General features: G+C 48.8%; 2 protein-coding genes across 2 annotated transcripts in view; one reads left to right on the top strand and one right to left on the bottom strand.

Moving 5' to 3' along the window:
- The window catches only part of JAM3 (junctional adhesion molecule 3), a 29,084-nt gene extending 12,658 nt beyond the window's left edge, over positions 1-16,426 (top strand). Inside the window, exons 2-9 of the mRNA XM_083878172.1 lie at positions 10,273-10,338; positions 11,081-11,194; positions 12,011-12,163; positions 12,973-13,172; positions 13,430-13,529; positions 13,856-13,985; positions 15,290-15,344; positions 15,966-16,426. Coding sequence (XP_083734298.1) covers positions 10,273-10,338; positions 11,081-11,194; positions 12,011-12,163; positions 12,973-13,172; positions 13,430-13,529; positions 13,856-13,985; positions 15,290-15,344; positions 15,966-16,001 — 854 coding nt within the window. The 3' untranslated portion in view covers positions 16,002-16,426. The remainder of the gene's footprint in view (positions 1-10,272; positions 10,339-11,080; positions 11,195-12,010; positions 12,164-12,972; positions 13,173-13,429; positions 13,530-13,855; positions 13,986-15,289; positions 15,345-15,965) is intronic.
- Positions 16,427-17,009: 583 nt separating this feature from the next.
- NCAPD3 (non-SMC condensin II complex subunit D3) overlaps positions 17,010-20,399 on the bottom strand; it is a 35,127-nt gene continuing 31,737 nt past the window's right edge. Inside the window, exons 34-35 of the mRNA XM_083878176.1 lie at positions 20,295-20,355; positions 17,010-20,170 (exon numbers count right to left, since the gene is read on the bottom strand). Coding sequence (XP_083734302.1) covers positions 20,062-20,170; positions 20,295-20,355 — 170 coding nt within the window. The 3' untranslated portion in view covers positions 17,010-20,061. The remainder of the gene's footprint in view (positions 20,171-20,294; positions 20,356-20,399) is intronic.

The raw sequence follows: 20,399 nt of genomic DNA, 5'->3' as shown, positions 1-20,399 counted from the left end.
ACGCAGGGAGCAGATACACTGACCAAGAAGGGGCCATTGTTAGAGGGACCTTCCTGACTGTGGCTCTGCTGTGCTGCATCCCCAGCACCCACAGAGCTCAATCCTCCCGGGTCCCCCAGCCTGAGCTGCACATTAGCACAGCCAAGCCAGGGGTTTTGCTCCTCCTTTACTCAATTTGTCCATCCAGGTGCCCTGATCTGGCCTTTTGATTTCCGTGCTGATCTCTGAGCAGGCAGGTATTAAATCAGGCTGCAGATAAAAGGAATTACAGCCCAGACATCCAGTGACACATTGCTAATTGCAGCCAGGCAGACAGATAGCAGTGCTGGAGGCTGAGCAGCCAGGAGCCAGGCTCTGATGGGCTGATGGACAGCTTGGGGTTTTGGCCAAGGAAGAATGAAGGAAGGCCCCAAGAAAAGCAGAGAAGAGGAAGGGAGTTACCTCATTTGTTTCCAGCAGGGTTGTCCTCGGAGAGGTATTTCCTTAAGCTTTATAAAGTCTGAATTTAGTCGCAACTTTTATGAACAATAAAGGCTTCCATGGTTTCCCTCGGAGGAACTGGAACGGATCCAAATAGATTTTAGTCCTGAGAAGCAGATCCTGTTATTAATGTCAGCCTAATCATTTCTTTCCATCTCCTTCCCACCTTTTTTGCCATTCATGCTGCTCGAGCCTCCAGGCAAGTTACCAAGTCCAGACTACCCCTATTAGCTGTTCCTGACTTTGTAGCCTCCCCTGGCTTTTTGAGAACGTTTAATGTGTTAAATGGGGTGGGGGCTGTCCCCGTGCCTCAGGACAGAGCTGGCAGTGTGACACACAGAGCCCAGAGGTGACAGGGGAGTGGCACAGAGCTGAGCTGGACCAGGGACCCTGGGAAAAGGGCCTCTGACCAGCACACTCAACTGGGAGCGTTCGCCTGAGAAAATTCTCTGCTAAAAATAGCAGCAGATGATGTTTAAGGAGAAAAACAAGTCAGGGTCTGGGAGAAGTTGGTTCTCAGATATGTGGCTAATTGAACTCCCCCAGGACAAGTAATCTTTTAACCCCTCCGTGCCAAGGCTGGTTTCTGCTCTATTAAACAGCCTTGCCCTGGTCAGGAATCCAGGCTGGGACGAGCCAGGCTGGGTTTTGTCCTCTTTTCTCTGACACAGCATTACTCCCTTCCCTCTCCCCTTGCTCATTTTTGCTGGCATCTTCCTAATAGCTCTGTGTGTCACGCTTTTCATCTTTATCTGTCTGTGACTTCACTTGGGCTCCCTTTAATTCCCCGGTGCACTTCCCTAAGAAAATAATCTCCCCTGAACCCTGCGGCGCTTCTCCCTGCGCAGGTTGGCAGCCTGTGCTTGCTGAGGCTGATGTTAACGAGGGAATTCTTTTCCTGTGATCCAGGGCTGCCCCTAAAATCACATCTCTGGGCCTGCACATGGCTCACCAAGCTCTTTTTCCCCGTCTTGGGGCTGCGTCCTTTGTTCTGCAAAGCTTCAAAGCTGCCTGGGTGGAGGGCGGCCCCAGCTCTGCAGCCCGGGATGACGGCACTGGGATGGCTGGGAGCTCTTGCTCTGCTCACAGGCAGCTGGGGATGCTCCCAGCCAGGCTCCTGCAGCCTTCATTGGTGCATGTTTTCCCCTGGTGCGTTAGCGAGACAATCGCGGTTTGTACGCGGTGCTGGAAAAAAAAAAAGGCAAAAATTACCCCGTAAAATTGGAGGAAACGTTCTTTAAAAACGAGAGCCGCTCTCAGTCTTGTCATAAATGATTTCACTGTGTGCTTGCTCACGCCCTCTCCTGTTCCCTTCTCCAGCCTACTCCCGGCTCTTGGCTCTGCTGACTGCTGCTCTCTTCCCCAACTCCCATTTTCCACAGGAAGATGACACGGTTGGTCTTCAATAAGCAGAACCTCGGATCCGTGTTTTGCTGGTCAAGCTCTAGGCTGGAGGAGAAGGGAGGATCAGGAGATTAGAGTCACAGACAGAGGAATAGAGGATTATAGGCTAAACCCCCTGCAAGTCTCTGTATTGATGGTTGGGACACAGCCAGACACTAAGGAGCACTGCAAAGCCTGGTGCTGATAGCATATCCGCTTATTTCCTGTCTTTGCATTGCAGGCAGCTCCTGAGATGTGTGTCCTCATCAAAAGGCAGGGTCAGGCAGGTACCTGAGCCTCCCAGCTCCCAGGGAAGTCAAATACCTGCTGAGATCAGGTCTGTGCCTGGGCTGGCGCTCAGCCTGGAAAACGTCACCGTGGCTGCTGAGAGTCTCAGCAATCCTTGACTCAAATTCCCACTCGAGCCAAAAATAAAGGCACTTGCGCCCCTTTTCCTGCTGCAGTTCATTCCCCTCTCCCTGACATTGGCCACAGATCCCTGTCACATCTCGCTGGCCCCACTCTGTCCTGGATTTCATCCCTCAGCATCCTCCTGCTGCCAGGAGAGTCCTGCTGGGAGGAAGGGAGAGGACAGCAGGAACACCATTGCCCCTGGCTCCTGTGATAGTTATCTGCTGGTTGCCTCCCACTTTGCACTAATTTGGTACCAGCATCTGCCACTTTGGGGAGGAAGGGGACTTGCTGAAGTGAGAAATAACGTAGGATGTGCCTGCATGGCAGCTCCTAGGGCTGGCTGAGGAAACAATGGGAGGCAAGTGGGAATAGGCAGGAAGGGTTGGTTTCAAATCTGCCCTGTGTGAAAGTTCCCACTGCTCTCCAGTGCTCCCCATCTTTGTTCCTGGGATTTGCTGCTGCAAGGCATTCTCATCTGGTAAACAGGTCACAGAGTGCCATGCCCACTGCTGCTTGAGATAGCATGTGCCTCTGCTCTTCCTGTGATTTCCATTCCTCATTTTTTTCCTCCAGTGAACTGGAACTGTACATTCCTTGCTGAGTTCCAGGGGATGCTGGATGTGGAGGGACTGAGGCTGAGCTGAGGAGTGTTACAGCACTTGGGCAGATGGAAATGATGAGGGGAAAACACTGCACAGGAGACTCTCAGCTTCCTCAGGTCTTCCCAGCTGCATCCTTGGGGTTTCCATGCCCTAAAGCAAAGGTGGGGATGAGCTGCCCTCCTGGGATCCCCTCATGTCCCATTTTTTGCACTCTTTTCCCTGGTGTTGGCTGGGAGCCAGCCCAGTGTGAAGGTGTAATTAGGCTGCCCATTTGTTAATAAAAATGGCAAGACCAGCACTGAGCACATCTTGGCTGGTTTGATGCATTCCTGGCCCAAGAGATCCAGATTTCTCCTCTTTTTTTTTGCTAAGACCTTGGTTCAGCTGTAAGGAGAAGCTCTCCTGCCTCAGAACCACACAGCAAGGCCACCTGCCTCTGTTTTTCCCTCCTGGAGACTCAGACTAGCACTGGAAGCCCAAAGCATCTGTGTGAGGGGCTTGACCCCAGAGGCAGCAGCAAGGCAAGGAAGTGGTCTGGGCAGGGCTAATCCCCTGGCAGAAGCTCCATGCCCTATTCCCTGATGCTCACACAAGGGAAATAAGACTTTCAGTTCAGCCTGAGGTTTGTTGGGAAGGAAGAAGCAATTCAGGAATGCAGGGAATGGTAAATAGCAGTTTTCCTGTTCTTGCTTCCTTTCTGTTCCCCCTTCACTACCCTCCATCCCTGATTTTGAGGGGCAAATTTCAGCTCTTTCCATCTTCTCTGTGAGCTGAAGTTGGCCTGAAGTGTATTCCAGGGAGAGATGCAATCTGACGTGCTGGAAACTCTGGAGCCCTTGCTGCTTCCATCCTAATCTCTTTTAAGTATTGGGTATTAGTCATCCACACAAATATTGCTTCCTTCCCAACTCACTCGTACAGTCAGTCCTTTCCAGGAGAAGAGCCAGAACCCAGGGGATGAGTTTGGGAAAATAGGCTCAGATCAGGCCCAGATTAAGATGTTGGGCAAGGCTTGTACAGCCACATCTGCAGGGTGTTAAATGCAGTATAAATGTCCATTTTCTCCCTGATTGCAGCAGCATGGGGGTCCCTTTGTGGGACTGGTACCTCCAGCCACCTCTGCTGGGACAGAGGAAACCCCATTTTAATCAAAAGGGGACGTTCCTGTGAAGGTGCCAATCTGCAGGACCTTAACATCTCATCTCTACCCACACTGCAGTGCCACAGCAAGCAAAGGTTGTGAAACTCTGAGCTGCAGAAGGGCCTGGTCAGATGGTGATCTGAGACAGTCTGTCTGCAGCTGCACCTCAGTGTGATGAAACCAGGCTGGGGGAAACCATCAGAAAGCTCTGTGTGGTCCTCCCAGGGAACACCTACACTCCCCTGCCTGCCTGGGAGACTGCAGGAATGTTTGGCTGCTTTGCAGAGAGGCTTTTGACCTAAGAGGGTTCCATATCTCCTTGAGAGCAACTTGTCCCACTCCTCAGGGTGGGTGTGCTTTGCTGTCTGGTTAAGGGGCAGAACAATAAATCCTCCTGTCCAAAAGGAAAAAAAAAGAAGAAAAAAAAAAAAGGAAAAAGGAAAACAAAGAAGAAAAGGAGGAGGAGGAAAGAAAAAACTAAAAAAGAAAAAGAAAAGGAAGAAAAAAAAGCCTGTGTGCGTGGCCTGGGTGCTAATGAGCCCTCTCTGCAGCAAATGCAGTCAGGTCTTTAAGGTCCCAGTTTAAGTCAGGAGATTTAAATCAGGAGATTTAAACAGGTTAAGATTTCGTTCCAGAACTGCACGTACCCTGTTTGAAGTCAGGCATCTCCTCACCTTCTGTCCTGGTGAGTAGGAAGAGAGTGAATTAAGGGCAAAATCCCAAGTGCTTACACCTTCAGATGAACACAAATACCCAGTGGTGTTCCACACAGCTTCATCCTCTGGGGTCCTGCTCCAGCTGGGACCACCAGAGACCCCCTCACCACCAGCATTTCACAAAAATGCCACCAGTGAGGTGCCTAAGAGAGGAGGAGAGCAAAGCCCAGAGCCATGTGGATGCCAAACTCTGCTCTGGGAGGCTGCACTTGCCTCCTCCTGGTGAATTGTGCCTCGTGTTCCCTGCCCAGGCGGGCACATCTCTGTTGGGAGGTGTCTGTCAGAGAGCTGGCACCCTTTTAGCTTGAGCAGCAACAAGCCATGCATCTTAAAATAAGTCCTGCTGGTTTCTGATAGCTGGTAAAAATAAAGCCTCACTCGCACAGGCAGCTATAACAGCAGAGAGAGGATTTACGACTGAGTGGGTTTTTTCCAGAGTGGGCTGGCCACAGTCTGGTGATGGCCTTTTTATAACCGTTATCAGCTCCCACACAGACCAGGTCCATCTGTTACTTAATTTGAACGGAGACACTCCTAAGCTTTTGTTCACTAATCTCTCTCTGCACATCTCCATTGTTCTCCAGCAGGGCAGCCCACCCCGGAGCCAAGGCTGAGCTCAGGGAGGTGCCATGGAAAAATGGAATAAAAAAAGGGCATGTCAGGCTGGGGTCAGTGGGCAAACACAGCCCATCCACCTGCCTGCTCCCTCCTGTCAGCTCCAAGGGGCTTCCAGCCTGACACTTGCCAGAGCAAACTCAGCTCCTTGGGCTGGAGGAGAGGAGTTGAAGTTGAGACTGAGTGCCACAAAACATTTATTCACCCTTTATAAATCCAGCCTTTTTCTGTCACAAGTACATTTGCCGTTCCTGAAGTTCCACACAAAGACAGTTGGGCAAAGCAAAACTTCACCAAAAAGTGCCTGAGACACTCTGGTCCCTCATTCCTGTGTTGTCTGTCCTGCACCACCTGGCGCGAGTCTGATTGTGGAATTGCGACGAGACGCGCTGGGAATAGAGAAAAGGGGGATAAAGAGCCTGCAGCACTGGGAGACAAAAGGATGGATATTTCCAGGCAGATGGTCAGATGTTCCTGAAAGGGCTTATGGTGATTTCCTCAAAATAAGCTGGGGGCAGGAACGCAGCCTCCCCTCTCCTTGTCTCACCCAGTCCAGCTCCATGTGGCTTCCTCCGCTCTTCCTCTGGAGGTTTTGCCACACATTTCACACTCAGCTTCCTCCCTGAGAGGCAGGGCCAGCCCTGGGGTCAGCCTGACTCCACTGGGCTGCTCTGTGCCTGGGCTGTGCTGTCCTTGTCACATCCACTCCCAGGATGGACGGATGGATGGAGGGATGGAGGGATGGAGGGATGGAGGGATGGAGGGATGGATGGATGGATGGATGGATGGATGGATGGATGGATGGAAGGATGGATGCTCCAGGGGCACCTCCAGACAGGCAACCCTGAGGTTGCTGACATGTTTTAACACCCCACAACGTCTCACTCACTCCTGCTGCACCGAGTAAACCACCCAGCCAGCAGAGATGCTCAGCAAGGCGTGTGGTTTATCGCGGCGTTCCCACATGGCTGAGGCGCGCTTTGAATTGCAAATCGAGCCGGGGCTTAGCGATGATGGACACCTCGAGCGAGGCATATTTTTGTTGCTTTGGTGGGCAGGTGTTTAAATACAGCTGCGTGGTTTTTTTGTACTGCCTGTGCCTGACAGAGCATTAACTAAAATTACCGTATCAGATATCGGCGAGCGCGGCACCGAGCGAGGCTGCGGCGCAGGATGCTGCCAGAGACTTCTCCAAAACTCTCTGCTGGTCACCCTCTCACTTTCCCTGCAGCACATTACCTCACCTCCTCTTCACATTTCTGCCTAGAGCCTTCAAACAGATATCGAGGTGGAAGGAGATGGAAGGTCAAGCTTGGCTTTGAACAGTAGAAAGGAGGTTTAACACACAGAGTCGTCTATAAAGCTGTTTTTTTTTTTCTCTTCAGTATAGCATTTTAAAATGATTCAGATACCATGAGTCACAGTAACAAGCATGGGCTGGATCTTTTTAGCTTAAAAAAAAAATAAAAAGAAAAAAGAAAAGTGCCATAAGAATATGCTGTAGACTTCAGTGCCTTGTCCTGGATTCTATTTTGGAGAACTGATGACATTTGGGATTCAACCATATGTCTGGCTGAGTCTGCAGCACATACAGAGCTGGTAGGTATTCAGGGGGTTAGAACATACAGATCTGGTAGGATCTGGGATTTTACAGTCCATGGAGACCTGGTAGGTACTGGTAGGAGCTGGGAGAGGCAGCACATATGGATCTGGTGGGAATTGAGGGCTGTGGAACAGACGGCTGTGGTGGGTGCCTGTGCTGTGGCACACATGCTGCTCTGCAGAGGGAATCATGCAATTCCAGCTGTTCTCCAAACCCTGGTGCTGAGGCCTTTGAAGTGAGATTTACATAGCACAAACCCTTTGCTGCTTATTCGTGCTGGGCTGGAAGGAGCCTAAAGGAACACCTTTTAGAAGGTGGTTTAAACACTAATGATGATTTAACAGAAGACAAAACAAAGAGACAACCCTTGCCAGCAGAGCAAGGTTGTAGAAAGGCATTCCTCTCTTCCTGTACAGTCTGTATGGTCAGTTCAGCGTTTTGTTTTGCTTTGCTGTCACCTTCTTTTAATTTAGAACATGCTACTTGCAGTATTCTGCCACACAGAGAGGAATAAATCTGCCTCAGCAGTGATTTAAGCAGCCACATTGATCTCTGCCCACGGTCAATACACGTAATAATGTCAGAACCTCTCACACAGTCTCCAAGGACTCAGCTTCTGTCTAAAATTTGTTGTCATCCTGCTTTGTGCCTGAGGGATAGACCTGAATCTCTCGTGTTTAGTGGGTGAGAAAAAGCCTGCTGTGAGCAGTTCCTGAGAAATGAGATGGGGCTGGAGTCTGATGGAGTCTCACTGTCCTGGAGTGAATATTTCCAGAGCCATAACTCCCTCAGAGCCACAGCTCTGTGGTTTTGCTCTCCCCACCTTCAGCTGAACAGATATTCTGACTACAGCAGATGCAGGACTGTTGCCATGTCTGTTTGATGGGGCAGCACTTTTCCAGAAAAAGATATTGTGCAAGCAAGAATCCATAACAAAACTAAAACTGGTCCAGAGCAGAAGGCCAGGCAGCATCTCCTCTCATCAGCTCAGTGCTCAGGCCTGGGCTCAATTAAATTCTTGGTTCCAGAAGCTGCAGTCTCACAGCAGAGGCACTCAAATGACATTTCACTGTTGTTGAAAACATGTCCAAAGGCTTCAAAAGTATTTTCCCCAAAATTGTGCTTTGTCTTCTGGGGATTAGCAGCTTCTCATGCTCTGAGGGTTTGCTGGGATCAGAGGAATCTGTTCATGCTCCCGAGGATCAGAGCCCCAGACAGAACACCTGGACGATCAAGGGACTTGTTTTCAAGAGCATGTAGGGACAGGATTGGGGGGATGGATTCCAGCTAACAGAGAACAGGAATAGATGGGATATTGGGACAAAATCCTCCCTGGGAGGGTGGGGAGGCCCTGGCACAGGGTGCCCAGAGCAACTGTGGCTGCCCCTGGATCCCTGGGAGTGCCCAGGGCCAGGCTGGAGTAACCTGGGATAGTGGAAGGTGTCCCTGCCCATGGCAGAGGCAGGACTGGAGGATCTTTAAAGTCCCTTCCAACCCAAAGCATTCCATGATTCCCACAGAGGGAAGGGAAAGTGTTGGCATCATCTGGCACAATTCCCTGCTTTCAGGGGGGAGGTCTGGAAGCAGCAACTCTTATGAAAATGGACTTTGCTTCAGAACAGAGTTGCAGAAATTACTGCTTAGCCCAACTCCTGGCTGGAGAGAGCCAAGGTCCAGAGCTCTGACAGCTCAGTTCAGTGTTCGATTTCTCCCAAATGCTGCGTGACCCTCTCCAGTGCAGAAGGAGAAATGGTGGAAAAGTCCTGCTCGGAGCAGTTTTGGCTGGGCCAGCTATTGGTTACCATCAGCTGGTGGCTTTTGTGTGAGAAACAATGATTCTGGACACAAAGGCAGCTTTCTAAACCTTGCCGACCTCCAGCTCTCCCTGGTGGTCTTTGGGGTACCAGCACTGGGGCTCCAAGGAAAGTGTCAGCATTTATCAAACAACGAGGGGTAGGAACCAGCAGGGAACATTTCAGCATTGCTGGAAGGATTTGAGGTGTTGAAGGCCCTCGAGCTTTCAGTGGGAGTGACTTTGCAGCTCTCGGGTGTTTCTCAGGCTGCTGCCTTGCCGCTCCAGCAGAGGGATGTTGTCCCTGCACTGTCAATCTCTGCTCAAAAGCTTTCCCTGCTGAAAGCCAGCACAGGAATTTCCAGCTGTGCCATGATGCTGGAGATCATTTCTTTCTCCACATCTCCCTTCAGCTGCCTTTTCTGCCTTCTATCCATATTTGTTATGGCTTTTTACTCTTAACCTTTAGCTACATCTCATGCCCCTGAGGCAGTTTTCTGTCATTTTTAACCTGCTGTTTGATCAGTGCTCAGCGAGCTCAGTGGGCTCCACCAACTTCTGGTGGGATTTGTCCCAGCAGAGCTGCTGGTGTGGCCATGGCAGGCCCTGAAGCTGATTATTTTGGCACTGATTGTAGCTTGAACCTCCTCCTGTAAGGGCTTTGGGGCAGCCTGGTTTGCCTGAGAGGAGGAGAACCAGAACACCCAGTTCCAGGATCTCCTCTGTCTGCTTCACTTCCCTCTTCCAGAGAACTCCCTGCCTGTTTCCCTCTCCCTCTGGAGAGTTGTTGGTGAATTGGGCACCCAGCAGAGCGTGTTGATACCTGCTCTGGTGGAGTGCAGAGCAGAAGGGACACAGAAGGCAGATTTTTAAAACTGAAGAGGGACGATGACTGGATTAATTGGGAACAAGCAAGTTTGTGTTGTAAGGAGCCTCACAGCCTTGCATGGCTGAGCTTTGTCCCCAGTGTGGGCCTGGCTGGGGCTCTACCCAAAGAGCTGAACTCCTGTTTTCTCTGAATCACAGTCCTCTTGCGATTTGCTGCCTCACGTTTCACATTACCACGCTTGCAGCACTTGGCCAATGTAATCAGCATTTGTTAGAGGCCAGGCCTGGCTCATTCCACCTCCCAGGAACTGACTGGATCTCTGGAGCTTGGTCTGCTTCCTGTCTTTTCCTGACCATCAAGTTAATTTTCAGAATAAAACTTTCACTCCTGCATTATTAGCACAGTTCCTTTCCCATCTAAACAAGCACAAGGAAACGGCTCGTGCTGGCACTGCCTTTGTGCCATTATGTTAACCCTCCTCTTTAATTGCCACTTCTAACAATTATATTTTCCTGTATTTACAACCACAACTCCTAAATAAACTCAGTGCTGTTGGAGCTGTGCTCCAGGAAGAGGTTTTGTCTGGGGAAGTCAATCCTTGGAGCTGGCCAGGAGGGTTTCTCAGCAGGCAGCCTGTTCCTAGCCGGGTGACTTATGAGCTGTGCTATTTCTTATTACCTTCTGTTTGTTTTTCCAGGCTGCAGACTCTTGGCTGTGGAGCTGACATCCAGCAACACCAAGCCCGTGGTGCAGGAATTCCAGAGTGAGTGCTGCCTGTGCTGCATCAGGCCAAACAATGGAGGAGAATTTGGCTTGTTGCTCGCTGGTTCCTTAGGACAGCGAGAGCCTGGGGTTCAGACAAGTGCCAAAGAATATGTCTGTATCTGTTTTAAATGGTTTATTGAGGTCCTCTGAAAGCCACTGGCATTGCAAAGTCCCTGCCTAAGTGCTTTTTTGAACTGGGTCCCAAAAGAAGGAAAAGCAGTTGCCTTGCAATTAATATGCAGAGAGAGAAATTTATATTTTCCCTTGGCCCTCCTAGAGCCCTGCCCTGGGACACTGGGCAGGCTCCTCTCAGTTCTGCAGGGGAGATGGGCTGCCAGTGCCAGCTGCAGAGGGGACAGGGTTTGATGTCACTGTCCCAGTCCATCCCCGGGGTGATGTTCCCTCCCTGACTCACTCTGTGGCTGTGCTCAGCAGGACAGGGCTGTGGGCTCACCCTGACTAAAGGGTTTGTTTGCCATCAGCCCCAGCCTGCAGAGAACAGGGTGTTCATTTCTCTCCAGAGCTGATATCTGCTGGACTGTTATTTTTGCTGGCCAAAATCCATCTTCCAATAGCTCCTGGAACCCAGCAGCGTTTCTGTTTGTGAGGCAGATGAAAGAGAGAAGGCTCTGCTTTGTGGGCAGCATCTCCTAATAAAACACCGAGTGAGAGTGGCTCAAAGCAGAGCAAAAACACAGCTGCTTCCTATTAATCTGGATTGCCTCCATTTCTCCTGGTAGGTGTTGAGCTGTCCTGCATCATTAAATCCACGGTGACGCCAGATCCCAGAATCGAGTGGAAGAAAATCCGAGATGGAGAAACCTCTTACGTGTTTTTTGACAACAAAATGCAGGGTATGGAGATTCTTTTGTTCTCAGATTTCCAAAACAGCTTCCTGAACAGATTTCAGGGACAGTACAATGGGGAACAAACAAGGCTGTTAAAGGCAGGAGCTCTGGCTGTTTGGCTGCTTTCTTCTGGAACAGAGCTCAGCAGTTGAAGTGCAGGATGGAGAGGGAACAGGATGTTTTTTTCCTCCCTGCCTCATTATTGACAGGGCACAGTAAGAGCTGGAGTGAGATCCTGCCTAGGAGATGTTTTTTTGGGTAAGAAAGGGATGGTGCAGCTTCCCTTCTGTGGGTCCTGAGCTCTCAGGCACTGACCCCTCCTGTCCTTCCATTGAACATCTGAGGGCTCCACCTGCACCTCAGCAGGGATCTGATCTGTGTGTCCAGCTGCCAGGGCTCTCTGCTGAGGCAGCACAGGGATTTGCAGCATCCTGGGAGATGCATTAGAAGCAGCCTCTGGCTTGATAGGAGAACTCCAGTGCCAGTAGGGTTTGACTCCATCTGGAGTTACTCCAGCACTTCAGATGAGAACAAGAGCCACATCCAAATGAATCTTGCAAAGGAGACAAGGCCTGAGGCTGTCTTGGAAGTTCTATTTTGCTACAGTTTTTGAGGTTTGGAGTGATGGTTTACAGTTCATCCTCTTACATGGTTGGCAGCTTTGGTTTGCTTTGGGGCTTTCAAGCGTGGAGTTCCTTTGACTCTGGAGAAGAGTCTGAGATCAGCCACTTAATTTATACACCCAGAGCGAGTCTGGTTTTTAGTCCTGATTCATTAGCCTTGACTCCCCTGCTTCTTTCCTCTCTCTTTCCTGCACGTCAGGGGACTTTGTGACCCGGGCAGAGATCCTGAGCAGGACATCCCTGGTGATCAAGAACACCACGAGGATGGACACGGCCACGTATCGCTGCGAGGTGGCCGCACCCTCCGACACCAAAACCATTGATGAGATAAACATCCAGCTGACAGTGCAAGGTACAAACCCCTGCAACGGGAACAGAAGGGGCTGTGGGCATCTCCAAACAGTGCCACTCTGGGAGGTTTAAAACAAGCTGGGAGTTTGATGGAAAGTTTGGATGGTTTTGCCTAACAAAGCACAGGATTCACAAGTGATGTAGTGCCACTGTGGGCCTGGTATTTCTGGGTCTGAGAGATTTCAGCCTGCCAGCAGCTGGGAACTTTTTCCCAAGGAAACATTTCTCAAGAAAGCTTCTTCTCAAAACAATGTTGGCAAACAACTCTCCTTTCTCAAAACAATCTTTCTCCAGGTGGTGTTTTTCTGTTTCTCTGGTTTAACCCATGGGATCAGAGAGGTGTCGTTCCTGTTCACCAACCATGTTCAGTCTGGATGGGAACACCTTATAAAAGGTAGTGAGAATTAGACAAAAAAGAGCCATTTAAAACAATAGGACACAAAATAAAGATGCCTGACTCCAGTCAGGAGGCAGCAGAAATCAGAAGGTTTATTTACAATTCATTCAGCCCTTTTATAACACGCTGTGCTAAAGGCACGTTATTGGTCCATAGGGCTGACACCTCTGCCATTGGCTCAGTAACAGAAATAGCAAACAGCACTTGTTGTTATGGGAAAGGAATATTGTTTACACAAGATTGTTTTGGGAAAAAGAAAAACTGTTGAAAAGTTTCCCTTCAGAAGAGCTAGCAATTCTCAAGCTCAGAAAATACCAAGTCCACACTTTTCCTTCTCTGAAATATTTGGAGTCTCTCATCTTTCTTTCATGTCTTACAACAACAGTGCCACTCACCTGGTTTGTCTTTCCCAGTGAAACCCATGACTCCCAGATGCTCCGTGCCTAAAGCTGTCCCTGTGGGCAAGTCAGCCTCTCTGCACTGCCACGAGAACGAAGGTTTCCCCAAGTCCACCTACAGCTGGTACCGCAACAGTGAACCTCTGTCACCCGACAGCAAATCCAGCAAACTCCACAACTCCTCCTACACCCTGAACCCCGCCACAGGCACTCTGGTAATGCCCTGACACGTCTGATCAGGCTTTGTTTGGCTGGACAGGCTGTCTTTAAGGTTGCTTGTTAATTCAGAAAAATGTGTGGCTTTGACAAGGAAGGAATGATGTGAAGGAGGTGAGGTGTGCCGGGGTCTGGGCGAGCTGGGAGAGGGAAGATTGATGGAAGGAGATCTTAGCAGAGATGCATTTTTATACACCCTCACAGTGCCTTGTTTCTCATGTCACATCCCTTCCCTTTTGTCCCTTTTCCCTCCCAGGTTTTCCACGCAGTGCACAAAGGTGACACGGGTCGTTACTCCTGCATAGCAACAAACGATGCTGGTTTTGCCAAGTGTGAGGAGCAGGAGATGGAAGTCTGTGAGTGCCTCTCTGTACAGTTTTCATCAATTCTGGTTGATACATCACCATAAATAGATTGCCATCACCATCAGGAGTGAGGAGGGACATCCTATAGCATTAAGTCTTCCCTGCTTTCTCATAGCCCCAAAGATAAGGAGATAAAAATAATCTGAAAATGCAGGGAAACGTCAGATAGGGAACAGTTTTCATCTTGACGTTAGGGACTCACTAGTTCCCTATGAACTATTGCTTAAAATATTTGAGAGATGGCATTTTGGTGTGTGTGAATGTTGCTGGAATGTTGCTGCTGCCCTAAAGAAACACTAAGTGTCTCTCTTTGCCAGATGACCTCAATATCGGTGGGATAATCGGGGGAGTCCTGGTGGTCCTGGCAGTCCTGGTGCTCATCACTTTTGGGATCTGCTGTGCCTACAGAAGGGGATACTTTGCAAATGGCAAAGAGAATGGGGAAAGGTAAGCTGGGTTGCCTGGACAAATCCCTGCACCCTCAGGTGCAGCATGGAGGAATCTGAAGGGCACCAAAAATCAGTGGCTAAAAGGAATTTTAATGCCTAATTCCTCACCAAAGTCCACAGGCCAAGCCAGCTCTTGAGACATCCAATGCCCTGCTGTAAAACCCTGCAGCATCCAGGTTTATTTCTTGGGATCATCACAGAATCCCAGAGTGAACTGGGACCTTAGAGACCATCCAGCTCCAATCCCTGCCATGGAAAGGGACATTTTTCACTAGACCAGGCTGCTCAGAGCTCCATCCAGCCTGGCCTTGGACACTTCCAGGAATGGATGGAATTTTCCTAAGGGAGAACTATGGTGTGGATAAGAGAGCTGTGCTCTGATATCCTCCTTTCCATGGGGAAGGGGGCCCAGCACAATTAAATGCCTGCAGGTGTTTGCCCAATATCTCCTGTGCTTTTGGCATAACGAGGGCCGTGGTTTAATGATCACAGCTCGCTGCACAATTAGTCTGAAGCATCAGGACTTGCACAGGGAATGGATGTAACAGAGCAGGCTCTCTACAGGAAGCCTCACTAGTTGTGAGGACCTAAATTTGGGATGAAAAACAGCCGCTCTGGAGCGCCCGTGAAAATGTTAAAAACAACAGCATTAGCATCAGAGACAAGCCTCGATGTCCTTACAGAGTCTGGAGAGGAGATAATATATGCAAAGCCAAGATTCTCACCAGATAGATTTGTTCTGTGCTAAATGTTGCTTTTCAGTACAAGTCCTGTCTTGTTTTTCTCTTTGGTTTCGTTTGTTTTTCAGAAAAAAAAAAGCTCTAAATATCCCATTTAAATGCAGCTGAGGGTTGGCATACACTGGACTTGACAGTCGTGTATAAATCCTGAGTTCCTGTGGGATTGCAAACAAGTGGTGCTTCCTTATAACTAAGAAAAATGCTGAAGGCTTCTGGCAGTGAAGGATTAAAATGAACTTTATAATTGCCACAAGAAACATAACAGGAGGCACAGAAAGGCAGTGACAGGCAGCAGAGCAGGAGAGCCTCAGTTTATCTCTTTGCAGAGTCTTAGGGAAACACACAGCAATCTTTTCACCCTGTGCTGAAGGGGAATTTATACAAAATCCCCAGTCATGGTAAATGATGGAATAAACACAGACCTCTCAATCGAGAAACAAACTGGGTTTCCTTCTCTCTGAGCTCCTCCTCCTCCTCATTTCCATCTCTCCCAGCACCTCCCCTCCAAAATCCTGCAGTCTTCCTGTCCCAGAAATGAGATTTTTTTCCCTCTTTCTTTCAGCTACAAGACTCCAGCAAAGCCTGATGGCGTTAACTATATCCGGACAGATGATGAGGTAAAATGACACAGGATTTGCATTTCCCATCTCAGTGGGGAGAGGAAGAGGGTGGGCAGAGGACGAGGAGCTTGCAGGGCCCACAGACTTTGTGAGAGTGGGCTCCACTCCGAAGCAGGGCTGGGGAACAGAGGGAAAACAGAAGGGTGAAGGCTGAGTCATTTCCTCAGCAGTGATGAACAGTTTAAGTTGCCTGAAGTGACTGATGCCAGGAGCTATCAGAGGCAGCTCTGCTCCCAGTTATCTCGTGGCCTGACCCCCTTAGGATGAGTTTCATTGGATTAAGTGGGCAGGACAGTGATGCTTTTACCAGAGAATTTGTATTTTGGGATTTGAGTAGATCACTGAGCTTAAGACCAGAAAAAGCCTCTCCCATTAGCAGAGATACTGGTGAGGGAATGACAAAGTCCCTGCCATGCCTTGGTCTGTGAGAACAGGAGGAGAAGCACCTGGTCAATGGGACTGGTGCCTCCCTCTCCTTCCCAGAGGGAAATGGGAGCTGCCTGGGCAGAATCTTCATGGTTACACACCTTGGCTCTACCTTTTTGGGGGCAGCAGGGACAGAGAGCTGCCTGGAAAGCTGCTGGATCCTTCCCACATCCCCAAACTGTTTCGTTGCAGGGTGACTTCAGACACAAGTCTTCGTTTGTCATCTAAGACGCCAAAAGGAAATCGCGAACCAGCAAAAGCAAGTGTGAAAATACCTCCTCCAGGAACTCAAAGCAAGAGCAAAAGATTAATTAAGTGCGCTTGGAAGAGTTTGGAACACACAAGAACTCGATAGCTAGCTATCTGTTTATCTTTTTTTTCTTTGCCAAAGTTTAAAGTAACTCCTCACTGCCCAACTCGTGTCTCCCCTGCCTCCGGAGATACCAACAGGATCACCCAAACCTGTCCTTTGGACCAAGGAGAGGTTTTAATCCTTCCCAAGAGACTGGGCTGTGGAAGTTTTGTGGAATTGCCTTCTCTTTGTGCTGCAGGGACACAGCCACAATGTGCAAACCAAGCAGGGGGCACAGCGTTAGGTAAATGTGTAGTAGACATTACCAGTGTTACTAGTGGACAAAAAAAAAAAAAGGTGCTGATCCAGCAGTAGATGGACTTCAAAGAGTGAGATCTGGGAGGGATTTCCTCCCAGCAGCTCATTGCCCAGGCCTGGCTGGTGACTTTCCCACATCTGTGATTGTCTTTGTGCTGGGCTCTGACTGCTCAGGTGCACGGGGGGTGTCTGTGCCCAGCCCCCAGTGACAGTGAAAACACCACTAATGCCCTCAGCCCTCCTGTAACCATCCCCAAAATGCTGTTATTTAACAGGACCTCCCCCCCAGGGCAGGGGCACTGCCTCTGCTCCCTGCTGGGCAGGGCTCATTGCACGCAGGTAACCCCTCCTTCTAATCTGCACAAAGCAGCCTTGGCTCCTGCGTCTTTCCGTGGGGGAAAGAGGCTTAGAGGGGAGGCAGAGAACCAGTGCTAAGACATCCCCTTTCAGGAAAATTAAAGCCAAATAATTTCCTGGGCTAAGATTGCCATAAAAAGGTACTGAGAGATCCTCCAGCTTTTTTTTACCTTTCTCCGTTTATTTTGTAAAAAAACCCCCCCACCTTCTAAATTTTTTGCAAAGATCTATTTTGATTACTTCAGAAAAAGGTAACATTTCTATTTAAAAAAAAAAAAAAAAAGTGTAAATACGTGATGCCAGCGGTGTTTGAGTAACGGAGCTATTTTTTTACTGTTGAAGCTACAGGAGAGGAGCTCACACGTTGCTATAGTGTGGCACTGTCAGAGCATATCAGTATTAGTGCAAAGTGTAACAAAAAGCTGCAGGTGGAACAGCATCTCTTTTCCTCTTCAGCCAGCTTCAGCCATTTCCTTGTCACAAAAGAGGTCTTACCAGACACAGAACAGAGTCACTCAGGGATAGTTTTTTGTAAATTTATGGCAGGAGCTATCAACCTTTTTTATATGAAAAAAAAACTTTTCTTGCCGGTGACCAACACTTTGTTTTTGTTGTTGCAAGAAATATATCCAGGGATGGCTTTTGGAGTCAGTTCCAAAGAGGTGACAGAGTGACTTTCAGTGTTTGCTGCCCCTCTGCAAGTTCCCTAAAGCACTAACACAGTGTGACAGCTACAGCAGCTTGGCAGGTTTAAACCACACGGCCAAAGCCATTGTTTCTGGGGTTGGGAAAGCAAAAAAGCTCAACACAAAAGCACTTTTATTAAAAAAGTGTCAGCTGAAATTTTTCTCTAGATGGTAAAGAAAAAGAAAAAAGAAAAGCAAAACCAACCAAATTTGGTTCTCTTGGCTTTAGAGGGAACGATGGGGAACATGTGTTTCCCAAAATATCCGTGTTGATAGTGTTGAACAGCATGGGGTGAGACCAGGCTGCAAGATGTGGATGCAACACTAGGACTGTGCTGTGGTTTAGGAAGTTTTTTAACGTAGCAGAATTTAGTGTTCTTGTATTTCCAATATAAATTGAGTTGTCTTAACTTTTCCTGTATACAGTATTTTGGATACTTGACGATTTGGACTGTCGGTGTTATTTTTTTTTCTCCGTGTTCTGCTTTACTCTGCTTTGTTCCCAAGAGCCCTCGCTGGACATGCCATTGCTGCATTTGTTTTGCCCAAACAAAGCATTGCCACTTGTCCCTTTGCCAAGGGGAAGGAAAAACAAGGATGGGGCAAGCCCCAACCAGGTGTTCTCTAACTCACACATCACCACAGCTTCTCTCTGGTTACCTCCTTCATCCCAGTGCTGATTGCTGCCTCTAATTGTTCTGACATTCCTTTGCACCCTCTGGGCATCCACTGCTCCTCCTCTGTGCTGCTTTCAGGGTACCTGCAATAAAGGAGAGAGAGGGAAGGGTTGAACCAGGGTGGCTCTGGGAGCACAATCTGCAGTCTCACCAAAGGCAGCCTTCGTGTGTGTGACAAACCAGCAGAGCTAAGAACCCAAACTTCATTTTATTTTATTTTTCAGTTCTAAAATGCACAGTGGCATCTCTAACGAGAGAAAGGGGAGATTATTCCCCCCCCCCCCTCCACACCCAGCTCGTGAGAGCTGAGGGATGGAATTCATTGTATCGTTGTGAATAATATTCAGGTTTGTACTAATGTATTACGTTTAACTTTGCCAAGAATGTTTTACATAAATACCAAGCTATAAAGCATTCTTGTAGGGGGTTTTTGTTTGGGCTTGGTGGTGGTTTTCTAACAGCCAAATTATGGGAAGCTCCTGCTTTTCAATTCAGGGAAATAAGGGAAAGTCTCTCCTGTCAGAGAGCACTCACGGTGGATGGAGATGACAGAAAGTCCAGGGCTGTTTATCAGTTTGTTCTCAGCCATTTGTTCCTGGTTCTTCTCAGGAGAAGACAGGTTAAAACTCACAGGGCTCATCTCAGACTCTGCTCGAGGACAAAACAAAAAGTAGGAAATAAACTTTCCCCATTTACCATTCAGAGTGGTTAAATAACAGCTTAAGGCAGGAGAGAAGGTACAAAAATAAATGGTTTGGCCATGGCTGACCATTGCTTAAGCCAAAGCCATTCCACACATCCTCTCTGCTCTGACTTTGATTTTGGGAATAAAGTTTAACCTCACTTGAAGGGCTCTCTCATCTTCAAAGGAGAGTAGGGAAAGTGGAGGCAAATGATGGGATTCCAGTGCAGGAGACAAGTGCCTCTGTTTCCACTCCTGCAGCAAATCCTGCTCCGTGCCTGGGGCTCCTGTCTGAGCAAGACAAACCAGCAGAATAAAACACATCCCGGCTCCAAGTTTCAGTGAAATCTGGGCCATCAGTTCTGTGATAAAAGTTAACAACAGAAAAACTCCAGTGAGGGGAGACTCAGGAAGGGTCAGATTGACCCAGGATATTTCTGATAAACAAGGGACCTGCCCAGAGCACTTACCCACCTCGTCTGAGTCACTCATACCCTCCTTGCAGTCAAATAAAAATCTCTATTTAAAAGCTGCTGGGCCCAACATTAATTGAACTGAGGGCCCAATACATCAGTGATGTGGTAGAAGAGACTGAGAGGCTGTAGAAATCTACAGGGAAAATAAAAAAAATCATTTTCTCTGTCAGCTGAAGAAAAGGGGAGACGCCGTGGGTGGAATTAATTCAGCAACCATTTATTTTCATCAAATGCTAATAGTTGGAAATAACACAGTTCAAGAATGGAAATATTCCATATAAAAAGAACATTAAGGCTGTTCATACACACAGGAGTTTGCACAACAAATAAGAGGTGATGTAGCGTGCAATTACCAGATTTAGGGGTGTGGCAGTGACAAGCTGCTTCACCTTTGTTCAAATTAAAGCAACTCTATTATATAACCAAGAGGGACAATGAGGGATTGGGTGAGCAAACCCAGCCACTCACTGCCCTGCAAGCTGTGATAAATGCATTCATTGCCAACCTCGTGGCAACGTTATGCCCTCACTTTTCCAAATGGACAAATTACACATCCTGAGAGCAAAAAAGCCACCTTCCTTTTACACTGCAGCTCTGAGCCCTCCAGTGAGCTCTGTGAAGAGCACTTACAACCCATCTGTGTGCTGATAACGCTGGCTCTGCCCATCTCCAGGACAGCTCTGGGGGAAAAGCCAGCTGAGAGAACAGGTGAGGAGGGCTGTGCATCCACAGCCATGTGTAACTCCAGAGGGGAGGCACAGTCCAGGCAGTGAGGTGGCTCTGTGCAGCCCAGGGCAGGCTCAGTTGGATGTTTTCAGGGGCGTTTTGCGCTGTGATCGTCGCAGGGGAACTGCCTGGCTGCTCCTCCTGGCTGGGGACTCCACCTTCCACTCCCGGGGCCGGGATGGGCTGCAGGAAGGAAGCAGAACAAATCCTGGATTCCCAAACCCCTGCATTCCCAAACCCCTGCATTCCCAAACCCCTGGCCAGCCTCTGTCCCTGCAGGGCTGTCCCAGAGCTGTGCTGAACTTACGGTTTCTCTGGTGACGTCAAACAGATGATATCCCTTGGTCTATCCTCAGCATCTTTCTTCACTGCAAATACATGTATTTTCATATTTTACAAAATGCAACAGATT

The sequence above is a fragment of the Zosterops lateralis genome, assembly GCF_965231275.1.
Source record: "Zosterops lateralis genome assembly, chromosome: 25".
NCBI classification, from domain to species: Eukaryota; Metazoa; Chordata; class Aves; order Passeriformes; family Zosteropidae; genus Zosterops; species Zosterops lateralis.
The sequence above is the reverse complement of the archived record's forward strand: the minus strand, read 5'-3'. Positions and strand labels throughout refer to the sequence as shown.